General features: G+C 38.1%; 1 protein-coding gene across 1 annotated transcript in view; it reads right to left on the minus strand.

The window, feature by feature from the left end:
- The window catches only part of LOC306847500 (zinc finger transcription factor Trps1-like), a 118,104-nt gene extending 111,008 nt beyond the window's left edge, over positions 1 to 7,096 (minus strand). Inside the window, exon 1 of the mRNA XM_079381454.1 lies at positions 7,020 to 7,096. Within this exon, the coding sequence (XP_079237580.1) occupies positions 7,020 to 7,032 (13 nt within the window). The 5' untranslated portion in view covers positions 7,033 to 7,096. The remainder of the gene's footprint in view (positions 1 to 7,019) is intronic.
- Between the last annotated feature and the right edge of the window lie 9,267 nt (positions 7,097 to 16,363).

The following is a 16,363-nucleotide window of genomic DNA, read 5'->3' on the forward strand; positions in this document are numbered from 1 at the left end:
TCATGTGACATTTTACATTCTCAAAAATTCCTCTAGTCATTTTGAATGACATTGCGATATGCTCACAAAATTAACATTAAATTAAAATTTAGCCTTATAAAAAGTCCACAAGTCATTATTTATTTATTTATTAAATATATATTTTTTAAAAAATGTAATATATATTTTGATGTTTGAAGTCAATACTTGGAGGCTATGTGCTATAGGAGGCTATATTTAATTTCTTCACATTTACATTAGCGTTTAGCTTTTAAATAAGTGTGTTCCATTGCATATATTGCTGTAGTACCAAAATTGCTAAAGAATCATGACAATTTCAATAATACTGAGATTTTTATATCATTTCAACCCTATGGGCTCTTGCAAAGCTGTGGGCCTTGTTTGAGAAGGTGAAATGTTGCTTTCTTCCTCTGTAGCAATGTCTTTGTCAGAGAAAAGGTCAGGTAATAATGCCTGTATGCTCATATGTGTGGTTTCCACTGCGCTAGAGTGCCATAATTGGTCTCACTGCAATTATGTACCTGTATAAGAGCAAATATTACACATTTCCTCTCAATATAATGACTGTAAAGCCTGTACATGCAAGTGCATGTGAGTGCACGCAAGAGTATGACTGTTTGCTAGAGAGCTTTTACGTTTTAGCCTCTGTACAATAATTCTCTACCTTGAGTGGAGCGCTTGGGGCTCGGATCACCCTCAACATATCAGCACAATTGACAAATCCAATCCCGACGCCTACACAAGCGTCTGGCTCTCTGCTCAACAGCTTCCTATAGAGTCAATGCCCCAGTTAGCTATAGCATGCAGGTCGTAGCATGCAGATTTATGGCATAGCTATACTGCATGGGAAATCTGAGTGCCGTTTAGTGCCAGAAAAGTGGTAACATAGGGTGTCACATTTGGTCATAGAGTGCAAATTTAGAGTAGTCAGAGTTTCTGAATGAGGTAAAGAGAAGATCATTTGAAATAGATCTGAAATTTTGTTTTACAGTTGGTAAATAAGAAGAAATGTGAGCAAAAAGTGGGCCTGAAATAAAGATACTGCCAGCTACCTCAAGATTGGAAACTGCCAAATAGGTGAGAACGAGCCAGCTGATTCATAGACACAGTTGAATAACAAGAAACGACTGCCCAAATAATGCCCTACATTGGATGAAAGTTTAGGTATCAGGACTCAAGACGTGCTGAAGCGAATCATAGTTGTATTGTTACCACATTCTTTCCAGCCTGGTGTCACTGGCCCGGTCCTCCACTGCCCAACTGTCCGCTTAAATCTTCCCCCCCATGCCGCAATTGGCAAAGCCGAGCCGAAGGAGCACTTAAAGCTACTTGGCTCCAGTTCGGCTGTCCTGACCGCCTCCAAGTCAACCGGCCCGACGTATAAATAAGAACAATATCAGATAAGTCTTGCAGGAAGCCTATAAACATTTACATTCTCTTTCAAGTGCTGTTTATGGATATTTTATCTCCTATCTGGAAGTCGAAGACATGGTGAAAAAAGAAGGCGACCTGGGGAGGAATCCGAGGCGAGTGGTGAATCAAAAAGGCAGCAGGCCCTGACAGGGACCCAGGCCCATTGACCATAATAGGTGTTGAGAGTGGCGGCCTCCACAGATGAGGAACCAGCTCCTTAGGCTTGCCAGAAGAGTTATGAGATGGTGCGGGTAGTGATGGGGAGGGGAGGGATGCCTGGTAAGCTACTAATTCTATATCTTCTTCTGACAAAGACAAAGTGCAGCCAGCAGAGTTCAGTCTAGGAGACGGGGAGAGGGAGCTTGTAGGACTCACTAGTTTTGTATTTAACAGAGTGGACCCACTCCTGTCTTCCAGCCTGATGCCTATCTGAGGGCGAAGTCTGACCACAGACAGTTAGTGTCTGGTTTGCTCAGCCTGAAAGATATGCAAAAAATCTTGTGATTACTTTTTTGTGCCCATTAACCATAGATTGCTTTTTAAGGTCTGTACACAAGCAAAAGCATGCAATAATGGGTTGGTTACCAAATGAGTAGTATTCATCTGGTAATATGATCACAACATGACAGGGCTCATGAGGTGAACTGCTACATGTAAAATAAAGCTTTTATAATGAAAGTCTTCATGCATGATTTTATACACATTTTGCCCAAAAGTAATATTAATTTCTTTTTAACAAAACTTCTCTAGTACATGTAAAAACTACCCTTACTTTTCATAATTTTTGTCATGTCGGCATTAACAGCCTTACACCTTATGCTTTTAGTCCTGATTTTCCTCTTACTTTTAGTTAATGGAGTTTGGCAACAAATCTGAGGCAAAATCATTGCTCATTCATGTGAGTGACGATCTCCATGTTTGCATTATCAAAGACGCAATTTGAAAGAAGCGTTGATCCGTCACTGACACCTGAGTGATAGTTAGCAGGTTAAATACCTAGACCTGTCTGCAGTTTAAGTCCTGTAGTGTTAAATGTGTTTAGACTGAAACTGACATAAGCAACGAACGGGCAGCTGTGTGAAAAGGACAGCAATCCAATGACTCTGAAAGCCATGTAAAATATGGGCGACACTACAGGTATAATACACCCAAAAATTCTAATAATTTACTGACCCCCTTGCTGTTGTAAAATTGTATAACTTTTTCTTCTCAACACAGAGGAAGACATTTTGAAGAAAACTGGCAACAAAACACGTGCATTTATCAAAATATCTTATTTTGTGTTCCACAGAAAAAAAGTCAGCCATACAATTTTGGAATGACATGAGGGGGAGTAAATGACGACAGCATTTTAATTTTCCCTTTCAGTTTATAGTAAAAAAATACTGTGATGCAGCACTATAACAGCCAATCAGAACACACTTGACATTGTTCATGTGTGGTGGAAAATGTATTGCTTAAAGCTTGAAATCAAAAATTCAATCTGCTTAAGAAACATTACAAAGTTATCAAACACTACTAGAACAAAAAAGTCAGAAAACACCATAAATACCATCTTTTATAATTTTATCAACTCTACTAGAAAATCTCACCGGCATAATTTGAAGTTTGATTATGCAACATCTAAAGCTATCTTAGATCATCAAGTACAGAGTCTGGACATGTGAGAGACCTGAACTTCAGTCCGAACGGAGAGAGCCAAATCACAGCAAACAGTAGCTGTGCCACTCTAGACGGCCTCAGTCCTCCCCACAACGTGAAACTAAGAGAAGCTCCCACATTCACCTGAATCCTTCTAATCTGCAAAATAATGGCACTCTTACACTGAGGTGCATCCTTGCCTGACGTGATGCCTTTTGTCTCCTCCTGTGTTGTGACAACACTTACATTTGTAAATTGCCCTCCTTGTAGAGGATAAACATCTGATAGCCACAAGAGAAGGGGGTTGGGGAGCGTAACAAGCCTCTGGGACTTCCTCTAAACAAATGGAGAGCTCTTTAGAAGGCTACTGTTTGTGTTTGCCAAAGACACGGCCAGGATACATGAGGCTCCTGTCAATGGCCTCCAGGCGCTATTCAACTACGTTAAAGCTGGCCAACAAGGTGTATCTGAGAGGGTCTGAGGGGAGAAGATCGCAAATGTTGCAGCGAGTTATTGCAGGTTAAAGTAGCTGCATTATTGTATCCGAAACAAGTAATACGATCTGTATTACACTACTCAACTGAACCTGGGCTTTGAACCAAAAGCATAATATTGCCGTGCACTGATGCTGTGCAGGCATCACTCAATGTGTGAACAATGTGGTCAGGAGCACTCTGTCAAAGCTGCTCATTGGATTGGCAATTACTTTAAAAAAGAAAGAAAGAAAAAAAAGAAGAATGGCGTGGAGGGAAAAACAGCAGATAAATCATGCTGTTAGCGATGAAGATGAAGACGTTGATTAATGCAGTTTGGCTTTTTAAACAAACAACTCCTGAGTGTGCGGTGTGCTCGGCATTACGCTTTAATTTAGAGAGGGTTGACTGGAGAAGTTTTGTTTTTGCAGCTTCGCTGAAGCTCTCTGCCCCCTTGTTCTTTACCCCCTTCTCCGGGGCTTTTTCCCCCTCTCCGACACCATATGGAGCAGGCCTCATGGAAACAATCCGCTAAAAACAACAGGCCTGCACTCAACCGTTCCCTCCTTTTTTAACACCATGTGAGAATAAATTGCTCCCTTATTGTGCGTTCTGCCAGTAGTCCGGGATCATTTTTGTGTTCTCGATCTAATTAGATTAGTTCGGTGCCGGTTCGGGGTTACTGCAAGGAGGTGCCAAACGAGTGGAGAATATCGGGTTAATTGGCAGGAGGATACGGCCCATTCTTCACTGTTCGCCAGCAGGTTCGCTCCTCGGTCCTCTCTCATTACCGCCGTTTTGCAACTATCTCAAAAGTCTGTAATAACCCGGCTTACCGTATTTTTACAGGCAGAAATTGGAGTCAAACTAGCGAGTCTCATTAGGCGCCCTCACGACCGACACCTCTCAGTCCGTAAAGGCTCTGCTGTTTATCTAGCAGGCCTGAAACGCATAGAGATGTGGAATTTCCATTGCAGAGGCAACCAGTTCGCATGCTAATTCCACGTCTGGAAAAAAAAAAAAAAAAAAAAATCAACGACTTTAAAAATGTATTACAGCAAGTTCCTAAATGCACTTTTACCTGCAAATGAAAAGCCTTTTTCTTAGCGCCATTATATCCGTCAACAGTAACCAACTGGTTGTTGAGTACTATACAGCTGCTGATTAAGGTCTTGCTGCGTCAAACATTTCTATATGCGCTGCAAAACCGAGAAATGGTGGAGGCGAATGATCAGACTTTTAAATGAACATTATGAAAACATTTGGCTGTCTGCCTCCCTCGGCACACTGGCATGCCATACATCACGCAGGCACCTACTGGAGAACTATGCAGACCACTCAAAATTTCCCCACCATAACTCAACCAAATTATACAAAGCAAGGTACAAGCAATAAGCATAAGCTTTAACTCACGGCATAAATCCAGGTTTATACCCAAAAACGGGCATGCGAGTCAAAGAGATGTTCCAGTGCATAATAGCTGAACCTATAAGGATATAAGCATAAGTAAAGCCTATACTGTAGGTTAGATGCAATTGAAAGTGTGCTGAGATCAAAATGTCCTCATTTTGAAAATATAAGCTACTTGAGTGCAAACACACCACATGCTGCTTAATGTGTAATATCAGTAAATCATAGTGAAGAATTATCGGCTGGACTAAATAACAGCCATGAATTAGCATTTATGGGTTTAGTCTGGGTCGCACGCATGGTTCTAAAGCAAACACACACATTTTTAAAGCAAATATAAATTAAATTAGGTGGGCATTTCTACATACAGAGTTTTATAAAACTGCAACCATGTAATGGAAGCGCATCAAGTCACGTTTGAAAGGAGAAGACTAAATTAACACAAAATCTAAGTAAATATTAATATAACAGCATCCTAATAGATTTTTCAAGATTCAAATTAATAAAAGTGAAAACAGAAGGAAAATATTTATTTAAAAATGCAATGAAATGGCAAAATCTAAGTCTTTAAATTAATAAATTAAAATAGAATATTAAAAAATATTTACTAAAGATATCAAAATCCAATCTGTATTAGAAAAAAAAATGTAAAAGATGAACAAATGCATTACAACCCAGTAAGCCCCATCAGGGGCCCCTGGACCCCCGTATTGGCACTCTGGAATCTCAGTTGACCCTTGACCTACAAGCCTGTGTCGGAGTTCTGGGTGAAGGATCCATGGGGTTAATCTCGCCATTCAGAATCAACCCCACGTCTACGCATACAACACCAACCCCAAAAAAAAATCAAGCACAAGCACATTTTAACCATCCCAGTGTGGTGTGCGTTCACACATAAGCAGGTTTCCCCTGAAATCCAGACTGGAGAAGATGGCATATGTTTAACATTACAAAAATCTGCTGAAACAGCAGGGCACACAAGAGAAACCTCCACTGTGGCAACGTTCACAAAGGCAGGATCCCCTAATCACTGGCCGTTACAGGTCGTTTATTATACATTTCGGCACAGGAGAAAACAGTCCACTACAACACACTCTCAGATTACCTCATTTAAGAACTACTACTGCTCGCAACCCAGACCGCAAAGAATGTGGCCGCTCTCAGAAGTTCAGATTATTGCATTTCTACCCTTCATTAGCTTGAGACTTAAAATCATGTGCGGTACAGAGCAAGCAGGCAAACCGCTTTTAAAATTAAAATCTCAGCCGAAAAGGAGTGTTAACGGTATTTCCCAATAACACTTAATGCAGTTATAACGATTTATGATGGATCTAAATAACTGAGCATTGTAAAAACTTTAAAACACAAAAACCAACTAAAGCAAAAACATGTCAAACATCTCAAAAAAAAAAAAAACTAGCGGTGTTTGACCAGAGCTTTTAGGTGACATAATCGACCACCATTTATAAGACTAAACTACAAAAACAGACTTCATTTTATCTATGTGCTACTATGCATATTTTTTATGAGCGATGCAGAAATATCTCCTGAGAGGAAGTCTGTCAAGTCCAGCTTTTCACAAACACAGTGGCAGAGAACAATACCAGACCACAGTATCACCTGGTCCACAAATGTACAGCTCAAAGAAAGCCCCCCCAGACTAAAAAATACTGCTTGTGTGGCCGGCCTCTTATTACCCTGGAGAAAACCCACAGATAGTCAAAAAAAGTCAGGGAAAAGAAAGTCAGTAAATTCTACTGTTCCACGTAATAAACGCCAAAGCAGGGGATGATGGCCTTACAGAAGATCAAAGTACTTTAACAGCTTGAGCTATCTAGTGGTCTAGATTACTTCCCTGAACTACAGGAAGCCTGGGTAAAAAGTTACCATAAATAAAGTTTTAAAGCTACATCACCCTAACACAACACCATCAAAAACCCAACGACAAGAATCTCGTTCTTCTCTGTTAATCCTACTTATTAGTTTAGAAGACGTGCAACATGAATTGCATTGAAAACCACAATGCCACACACTGCCAGAAATCCCTGCGTTGTTGTAACACACAATCGCACGTATACATACCTCTGTTAAGCATTGGGTTATAGCATTATCACACTCAAATCCAACAGGGAGGCAGATATCAAAGCTGGCAGAGTATCCAAAGACCCTTCCCTGAGGAGCCCTCCGCGGTATCCTTTATTCCACATCCATTCTGGCCTGGGAATCATTCCATTTTTTTCCCCAGTGTGTTCACAAAGTTTACTCGCTCTACGTGCGTTGCTTGTGAAATGCGCAGTCCCGTACTTCCTTTTCTCAGAAGACCTCACAGGTGCAGATGATCCTGGGTGCGAGGGGTGACCACACCATGCCGTTCTTCTCGATCACTGTAACGAAAGAAAAATGCACATGTTTAGCAAGAAGGAAGTGCTCGGTGTAAACAGCACTTTTTGAGTCATTATTAAGAGGGAAAGTCAAAATCACCACACATTAACACTCACAGAATAAAATTGCACAAAGTAACTTTAAGGAATAAAAAAAAAAACAACGGACATTAAAAAAAAGAAGCATCATCTACCAAAAGACTTGGAATCTTGGAAAAAGCTCAACGTGGACACCGCAATGCACGCAAAGAGAGCAGAGAGAAATCCTGTGTCATGTACTCAGGCAGTCTGACAGCAGGTTTCATGAATGGGAGCTCTGACAGTACGGGCCCTTTGGCTGACCAAATTGGAAACAGGAAAACAAACATTCTCAAGGAAAACTCCCCCCTCCACCACCGTAACCCCTCCCCCCACAAACCTTTTCTTTCGACTCATTCTGTCCAACCTGTGTCAGGTTAGCAATAGTCAACCGCACCAGCCTCCAGACCACACAGATGGAGAACGTGCAGCCACCGTGAGATGGAGAGGAAAAAAAGACGAAAAAATCTAAGCAAAAACCTGTTTGCGAGGTAAAAGAACACACACCGCGATAGAAAGGAAAAGAGAGAAAGAAAAAGAAGGCTAAACTGACTCATCAACGTTCCACAGGGGCCGGCGGACGCACTAAACGTCGGAATGGGGAGGAAAGGAAGTGGGCACTGCTGGAAGATCTAAACTGAAAACTTTCAGAAAGTTTCTGATATGAAGCCGAACACGGAGGAGTGCGGCGGTATAAAGCTAGGCTAACAAGACGAGTGTTTTTAATCAAACAAGTACTTACTGATGGTCTAATTTTAGTCTAAAAGTTCAGGAAAGTCAGCTCATGAAAAGCTAACCGAACGGTAACCACTAGCTTTGAAAAACCACATGTAGCCAAAATGTCAACACATCCGACCATTAAAAGGTTTATCGTCACACATCACTTTAACTTGCATATTCAATACAAATGTCAGTTATTTTTATATACTCAGTAAAAAAAGTAATTTTTTGTCAATGAGTAAGATTGAAGATTTAGGGGAACTTCGATTTCTATTTCTTCGTTTGCAGTGCAACCTACCACTCTACTGGGAATACGAGAGTTTTCAGTCAGCAAACTTTACCAGATGTACGCTAACCACTAAAATATTACACGCCACATAATTAGCCTAACAAGTGATGTCAAACAGCTCTGACAGAGTCAGAGACCCAAACCGTCTCTTATCTGGAGGAGTTGTTAAACACACTTGAGCTGCATTTGTGACATGTAAAAATTAGCCATCAAAATATAATATAAAAAATACATGGAGAAGCTAAAACTATACTTTTCTAACAAGATAAAGGACGTTGCTATGACACCACAGGTCAAAAAGTCCTTGTGTTTCATTCCCACACAGGGTGTGAGAAAAAAAGGGAAGAGAACAAGATTTCATGTAACAAAAGAAACACATTTAAAGCAGGTAATCTGAATGACAAAAACTTTCTTAATGTTACACTCATATACCACCCCAAATGACTTTTTATTTATCTTCAAATCCATTCATATTGCATGAAAGTTTAGTGAGAAAATCCATGACGATGGCAAGTCTTTATAATATATCTGCTATAACTCACCATAACAAGTCTATAGCACACATCCAGAGTCATTTAGTGACTTCAAAACACTGCTAAAAACAGGATGAAAAGCATATGACGGGACAAGGGATGACCTCTGTGAACTGCGGCTCTTTTATTCTTGAAAATCCGGAGGAAAAAAGACTAGCTATTCATACGCAGGCTAAATCAAACATATGTTATTAAAGCTTTTAAAGCTACCGATTATTAGGAGCTGTCTCTGTGTAAACCTTGGCATGTCATCAGGCAGATACGAAAAAAAGAAAATTCTCAATTTTCCTGTCTCCCATGTTTGGAGATTTCTAACCATGAAAAACAAAACAAAAAGGAATTTCTATTTCTATTTCTATTTTCTAAGTCATTGATGCGTCATTTCAAAACACAAGCAGTGATGGTACTTTGCAGACTTGCCTGTCGCTCGTATAGGGAGTGGAAAAAATACTATACCGTTACGTAAAACATATTTTTTTTAAAAGAAAAAGAAGAGAGAGAACTTTAAGAAGTTTCAACAACATAAAAAAACGTATTCAGTCTATAAAAAAACAACAACAAAAAAACTGTTATTTAAGTACTCTGTCCTTTGCAATATGAACATCTTTAAGATTAAGTTTTTAAAAGATTAATTGTGTTCATTTTTGAAAAACAAATGAATACAAATATACACAAAAATAATCATCTGGTCTGAGTAGATTTTCTAACAAACAAGAAAAGTAAAAAAAAAAAAAATTACAATATTTTAAAGTCATCAACTAGTTACAATATGTTCTTTGCAAGCAAACACCTGGATTTAATATGGTAGCGCGATCCATTCTCTTTCACTGTCATTAAAAAAAAATCCCCTACAATTTATTTTCTCTACAGGCTTCTTATTCAACGGCACCGACGCCACATGAATCTGCCGCAGGGACACAAGTGGCAAATCACAGTGCGGCAAGAAGTTAGCCCAAAAAGAAGTTGTGCAAACTCAGAAGCCATGAAGAACAAATGGAAGACCCCCACTGCTGCTTTCTCCCTCCACCAAGGCCCAAATTCATTTGTCAGCCGTAAAGTTCCTGACTATACAGCGCTGATCTATTGCCTCTCTCCAAAGAGCTCACAGATGTGGAGTCATTTACATTTCAAATACACCTCAAGCTTTTCAATCACTTCAAACGTGTCTTATCAGACAACTCATGGGGATCTTATTCTTCTGTGTAGACTGAGAACTGAATCTAGTAAACCGCTGAACGGATAGCAAGGACGAATTCACATATTTGTGTGAGTGTTTACGATGCACAAGGAATTAAATAATATTCCAAGCAGATGGAGATTTTTCTTCGGATCTCTAGGTTGCTATGCATGTAAAATGACAATGAGCTATTTCATGCATGACAATAAAGTGGGCAAATGTGCTTTAAATACTCACAGAACAAAAATAGTCACGTAACTGCAAAAACAGTTAAGATAAAGCAATTGTAACTGCAAAAGCCTGATGATGACAGAGCAGAGGTTGCCTGTTGACTGTATCTGAAACTATGTTTACAGTTGTGAGTTTCTCTGTTTCTCTAAATGATGAGCCGCATTTGCCTTCACAGGCTTTGTCATTAAGAAACTTTTACCGACAAACTATTTCAGAAAGAAAAAGAGAGCATATCATTTCCAGACTGCCCGAGTGTGGCAACTTTCACAGTTTACAGGAAACAGCGCAACTCATCTACTGGAACCAACATGGGATTTTGTATCATAACAATCAGATACAGGTTACGCTTCAGTACAGCACATTTAAGTGAAGTGTGAGTGATTTTATCACTTTGAAGCTAATTCCTTGTTTCCACCCACTTGAACATACTAATGATATTCTACTGTGAAAGTGATGGTAAAACCAAATTAACTGGAAACATTACCACAGTTGCAGAACTGAGGAACCTTGCAACAACTCAAAATCCAAACAATGTTACAAAAATGTATAGGATATGAACACATGTATACACATAACTTGTAAAAAACTAGTTTGAAATAACTAGAACACTGGAAGTGTGTTCCTGTCCTCTGTACAAAAGTTTCAATGATGAATAACATCAACAAGAAAAGATAAGGGGAAAACGACTACTGTACACGCCAAGAAAAAAAAGTAACAATTCTATACACATGCCTTCATTTTAGAAGATTAACACGGAGTTATTTAAATTCCTTGAACTTTTGTCGAAAAGTTGTTTTGGAAAGTGATAAGCTCCATCACGCCACTTTGGTCACGCCACAAGAAACTTTGTGAACTAACGTTACAGCCCCCCTAAACACACCTAAGTGCGAAAGTTGTCCACGCAGTTGCTAAAACAAATAAGAAGTGTTCCCATTAGTTATATATTCACAAAAACACACATCCAAATGAGAAAATAGTATTCGTATAGTCAGGAGCTCGTTACCGCGATTCATAAACTTTTCCTCAGAAACTTTCTGCACGTCTCCATCGCCTCGAAGAATGCAATGAAACAGAAAGACATAGGTTCGCTATCTGCCTTCGAATAAAACCGCAAAATAGCGATAAAAGCCCCGTTGAGATCCGTAGACTGTCATGTAAACAACCTGCGCCTCTTTGTATGTGGAAAATGAAGTGTAACGTTCAGCGCGTTGCCATGCCTACGCGTTTTCTTATCGTACATCAGTCACGGAAAGTTTTCGAAGTTTGTGGAAAGCGCCATTCAGCTTGAAGCATCATTTACGCAAAAACAGTAGCCTACACACTAATGAAACTTTCTACAACTTGAGCTATGCACCGTTTAGCTAACGTACTTTTGCGCACAGTGCAACCGGTTTACACATAAACAATGCAAATAAAAGACGCCTCGCGGCTTAAATGTACAAGAGAAAAAAACGATATTACTACATTCGGGATATTATCTTGCGCAAAACGCATTGCAACACAGAACGAAATAGCTGAACAGAAATGGGAAGGAAAAAGTAAGTTAATCCAAAAACCTCTTCGTGTTTTCTCTCAACTACTGGGAGCTAACAAGTCGCCAATTTCAATTTGCAATTTAGCCTCAAAACCCCAAATGGCACGCCGAAATCCGAAGAGCCGTGCTCTTATTTTCATTGCAAAGTAGCACTCAACTGATTCATCACCAAATCCCTTCGCCCTTCTCAACATTACATAACATTCTCCCCCTAAAAGCCATCAGGAACTACAGCTAAAATTCACATCGTTCTTAATGCTCATTGATTCGCTTTCTCCTTACCTGTTGATTAAATTGCAATAGTCTTTGCAGTCTGAAAGATGGTGGAGCTTTGGCGTGAGCCATGAAGCGTCTTTGTGTTGTTTGTTTGTTGATCTCGGGGAATGATTTCTTTTTTATGGGGATGTAAGATTGCGAATTGCTCCTGTAACCACGTGAAATCTTGGGAGACTGTGTTTAATAGTAAAAACGCCTGAGTCTGGGATGGAAAAAGGAGGTTGGTTTTTGCAGTGATCTCAGTTCTTTATCAGAAATGTTATCGCTTGTCAGGACCTCAGACTCCAAGCATTACGTCAGTTTCAAGACACCAACACTATTAATATCAAGAAGCCCTTGCGGAGGAAAGCGCCACCCTAGAGCGCGCTCTCTTAAAGGGACAGTGACCACTAAAACAGCTCCAGCACCACTGCAACTTCGCCATAGACTGCTGAAGAAACCTACTCAGATAAGTCATCTAAACTAGAATCGGTTCTCAACCGATGGTTTGCACTTCTGTTCCGAGCAGGGGAAAAAAACAACAACGATGCAAAAAGCAAAGTAAAGATTATTTAATCATTTTTAAGGGGAACCTTATAATTTTATAATAGTATATATTTTGTCTCATGTGACGCAAATGTCTTCTGTTTTGTGATATCTATCTATCTATCTATCTATCTATCTATCTATCTATCTATCTATCTATCTATCTATCTATCTATCTATCTATCTATCTATCTATCTATCTATCTATGCATAGTTAAGATATTAAAATTAATAAGCTTATCAATATTTAAAGGTAGAATAAAACTGCTCTTCAGGGCACAGTTTTGGTTATGAAAAGAAAGTGATAACCGCATTCTGTTGGGCTTAAATCAGGAGTCACAACCAAATTTTGAGTGAGTTGACAGGCTGTCTCAAATGGGCTATTATAAGTATTTTTTGTTTGATAGTTTTTGGCTGTTAGCTGTCGATCTTTCTGAGGGTATCACAATAGGGGTTGACGCAAACCCTGGGCAAACCCTGGGCAGATATATACATATAATACACAAAAATCAGAATGTTTTTTTTTACAGATATTGTGGGGTAAGAACATATTAATAAATATATTAATACATTTCACTCTTTGATTTTAAGGACATATTTGTTTATTCCAAACTTTCTCAGTGCTCAGCAATGTAGAACTGAAATCAAATAAGTGAAATGAAACACATTTACTGACCGGTGATCATTTCTGTGTGGAATAACCAGCAGAACACAGTAGATGGTTTTGACAACTAGTATGAGTGTAGCTGACATGAAACACTTTTGGTAAGTTGACATGTCCTGTGCTGTGCTTCATCTTAAATTACTGTAAACAGCATTTCATGATTATTCTTTTATAATTATCATGTATGCAGCACTTATGATCTTATATACTGTATACCACTGGATAATTAAACCTGATATTAAACACCTGACATAAACTTTTCATTATACATTCATATAAATTTTAACCTAAAAATCTTGATTTAAAGTCTGCCCTTGTAGAATGTGTCATACTGTGTCATTATAAAAAAAAATCTAGTAATATAATGACTTTATTTTGTAAGCAAATTAATGTTATGTACTATATAGGTGTATGTATAGTCTTATAATAATACAGAGTGCATCATATTTACAATGTTATCATGAATTTGGGGTCCAGGTGTTTTACTTGAACTTGCAACATCCAACCCTGAAGTTTTAAATGTTCTGTTCTCATCCATGACAAACCATAAACCATAAGTCCAAAGGTCCGTAATTACTAGACCTGTCCACAATAACAACTTCAAGATGAACCAACCACTTGTTGTCAAACACACACACACTAAAGAAAATACAAAATAAACTTGGCAGTAGTGTCTCCAAATGACTGCCTAGAGCATTAATGTCTGTAATGCATTTTATTTTCTATCTATAAAAATTAAACAAACAAAATTCATTTACACCAATTTATCCCTAATATTGTGCTAGCTGTTTAAAATATTAACAGCAGAAGATTAATACATATAGTTTCAAGGTAAATGTGTACAACAATAATCTTTCAATTGCTAAGTAATTCATGAACATTTGGGAAAGCTTTCTCAGCTGTAGAGAGTAATTATTTATTTTGGAAAATTCAGCATAATTTATCAATTTAAGAAAATATTTTTCAGATACAAAAATGTTACCACATAACCTATATACTTTCCACATTTAAACAAATGGAAAAAGTTGTTAAAAATGTATTATGTTCATGTTGTCCCTTTTTGTTTTCTTTTCCTTTCTCAGAATTTTTGTTATAAAAATAACATAAATAAATTGTCAACAAAAATAAACTGGATTTGATTGCCAACATTTACAATATTGGTTTCCTGGGGATTAACATGATTTGAAAATAGCATTGCATGAAAGGAGCATAAGAACTGTTTTCCAAGAATACACATATTATGTTTTTCTTTTTTTCCGATGAAGCTAGTAATGATGGGCCAATTACAAAAATTCACTCAGACATGTTCCACCCACTGATTCAAAATATATAATATACTGTATATAAAAGCATGCAAAAAAAAAAATTCTCATAAATTATATTGCATGTTTCCATGAACTTATTTGAGAAGTACCAAAGCGGCATACTCTATTCAGACTGTAAAAAAAAACTTATTTGGGGGTTTTCACATGCGTTCTCTGCCATCTCGCCACCATCGTGAGGTATACTGATGAAACGTTTTTAGAGATGAAACCTGAGAAGTGAAGTCAACGTTGTTTATTTCACATAGAGATATCATGCCATGAGGTGGACGTCACTGAAATATTTTTAGTCCTGGTGGTTACATTCTGCTAGACATATTACATACTGCGGAAGTTGGCGCCAATGCTGTCCCCTATCTGAGCTTGATCCTGTTTCAGTATAGCCTTTCCTCTGTCCACGCTAACAGCCAGACTCATCATGTGTCATATTTAGAACACCTCATGCATAGGAAACAGCCCTTCATTGAGCTATTGAACGCCTCCTGCAGTACGAGTGTTACAATAAAACACACTGCTACAATATCTGTATTCATCCGTATTCACAGTGATGACATGTGTTTAACAGCAGGCACATCTGTAAGCAATGTACCGACTTGCATATTACATTTAAATCACTAATCTGAGAAAAGTTAGGAATAACTTATTTTTAGTGTTTAGGTTTGGTTAGTGGTCCGACTTTTTTTTCCCCAAAGCACCATATATTATTGACGCAGAGGCTTGAATATCCACTTCTGTAGCGTTTTTTATGTGCATTTTAATGGTCTATCCTAATTATTTTAGAATGTTATAGTATAATGTAGCATTTTATTAAAATAGACTCCTGTTAAAGAAAGAAAAAGGAAAAAAAAAAGTTGCTCACTCAAGTATCCATTCTTTACTTTTTTCTTATTGTTAGAGTTAACTATAAATAATAACATATTAGTGCATATTTTTGCCTTTTTTATATATATAACATTTTTAACATGACAACTTCAAAGTCAAACAGCTTTTTTTAATAAAAAATTGATTCCTCGCATGTAGAGACTAATGATTTGAACGAAAACATCTGAAGAACAAAAACAGAATTTTTGATTATGAGAAAAATATTATTTTGCAATGTCTTGTACCATCACAATCCCTAAAGACATCTCCTGTGAGCAGCAGAATTGCATATGTGGCACAAATGTGATTCATAAATGGGCAGTTTTCAATTTTACCATTCGGTTCAACCATACAGCGTAAATGGAATTTGCAGAGTGTAACTTCTGAATAAAAGGGAAATTTGAACTGGAAGAACGGCTCAAGGTGATTCTTCTACATTACTTTTGCACTCCAAGGAGCAAAATAAGTGATACATGGAGGGCCGGAATAAAAACAATTTTATACTTGAGTAAAACATTTTTCAAATACATTTCCGCATGAATAATTTTTTCCTCTCCTCCAAAAAACAAAAATAGAAGATGGAAGCAAAACACTTTCACAGCATCAAATGAATAAGACCTGGCGTTTGCATTGAAAATTGAGTCTCTAGAATATTTTTTTGTTGTTAAAATATTGGAAAGGCTGTTGTGATTAAAATGAGCCTAGGAGAGAGGAGTAAGTAATGGAGATAAACCAGACACAGAACAACAAGTGTATAACAAGAAAAAAAGACAAGACAAGAGACGGTTTCTATATATCAGTATTCACCGTGTGTCATCACTAATTAGATGATTAG

The sequence above is a fragment of the Barbus barbus genome, assembly GCF_936440315.1.
Source record: "Barbus barbus genome assembly, chromosome: 27".
In the NCBI taxonomy this organism is placed as follows: Eukaryota; Metazoa; Chordata; class Actinopteri; order Cypriniformes; family Cyprinidae; genus Barbus; species Barbus barbus.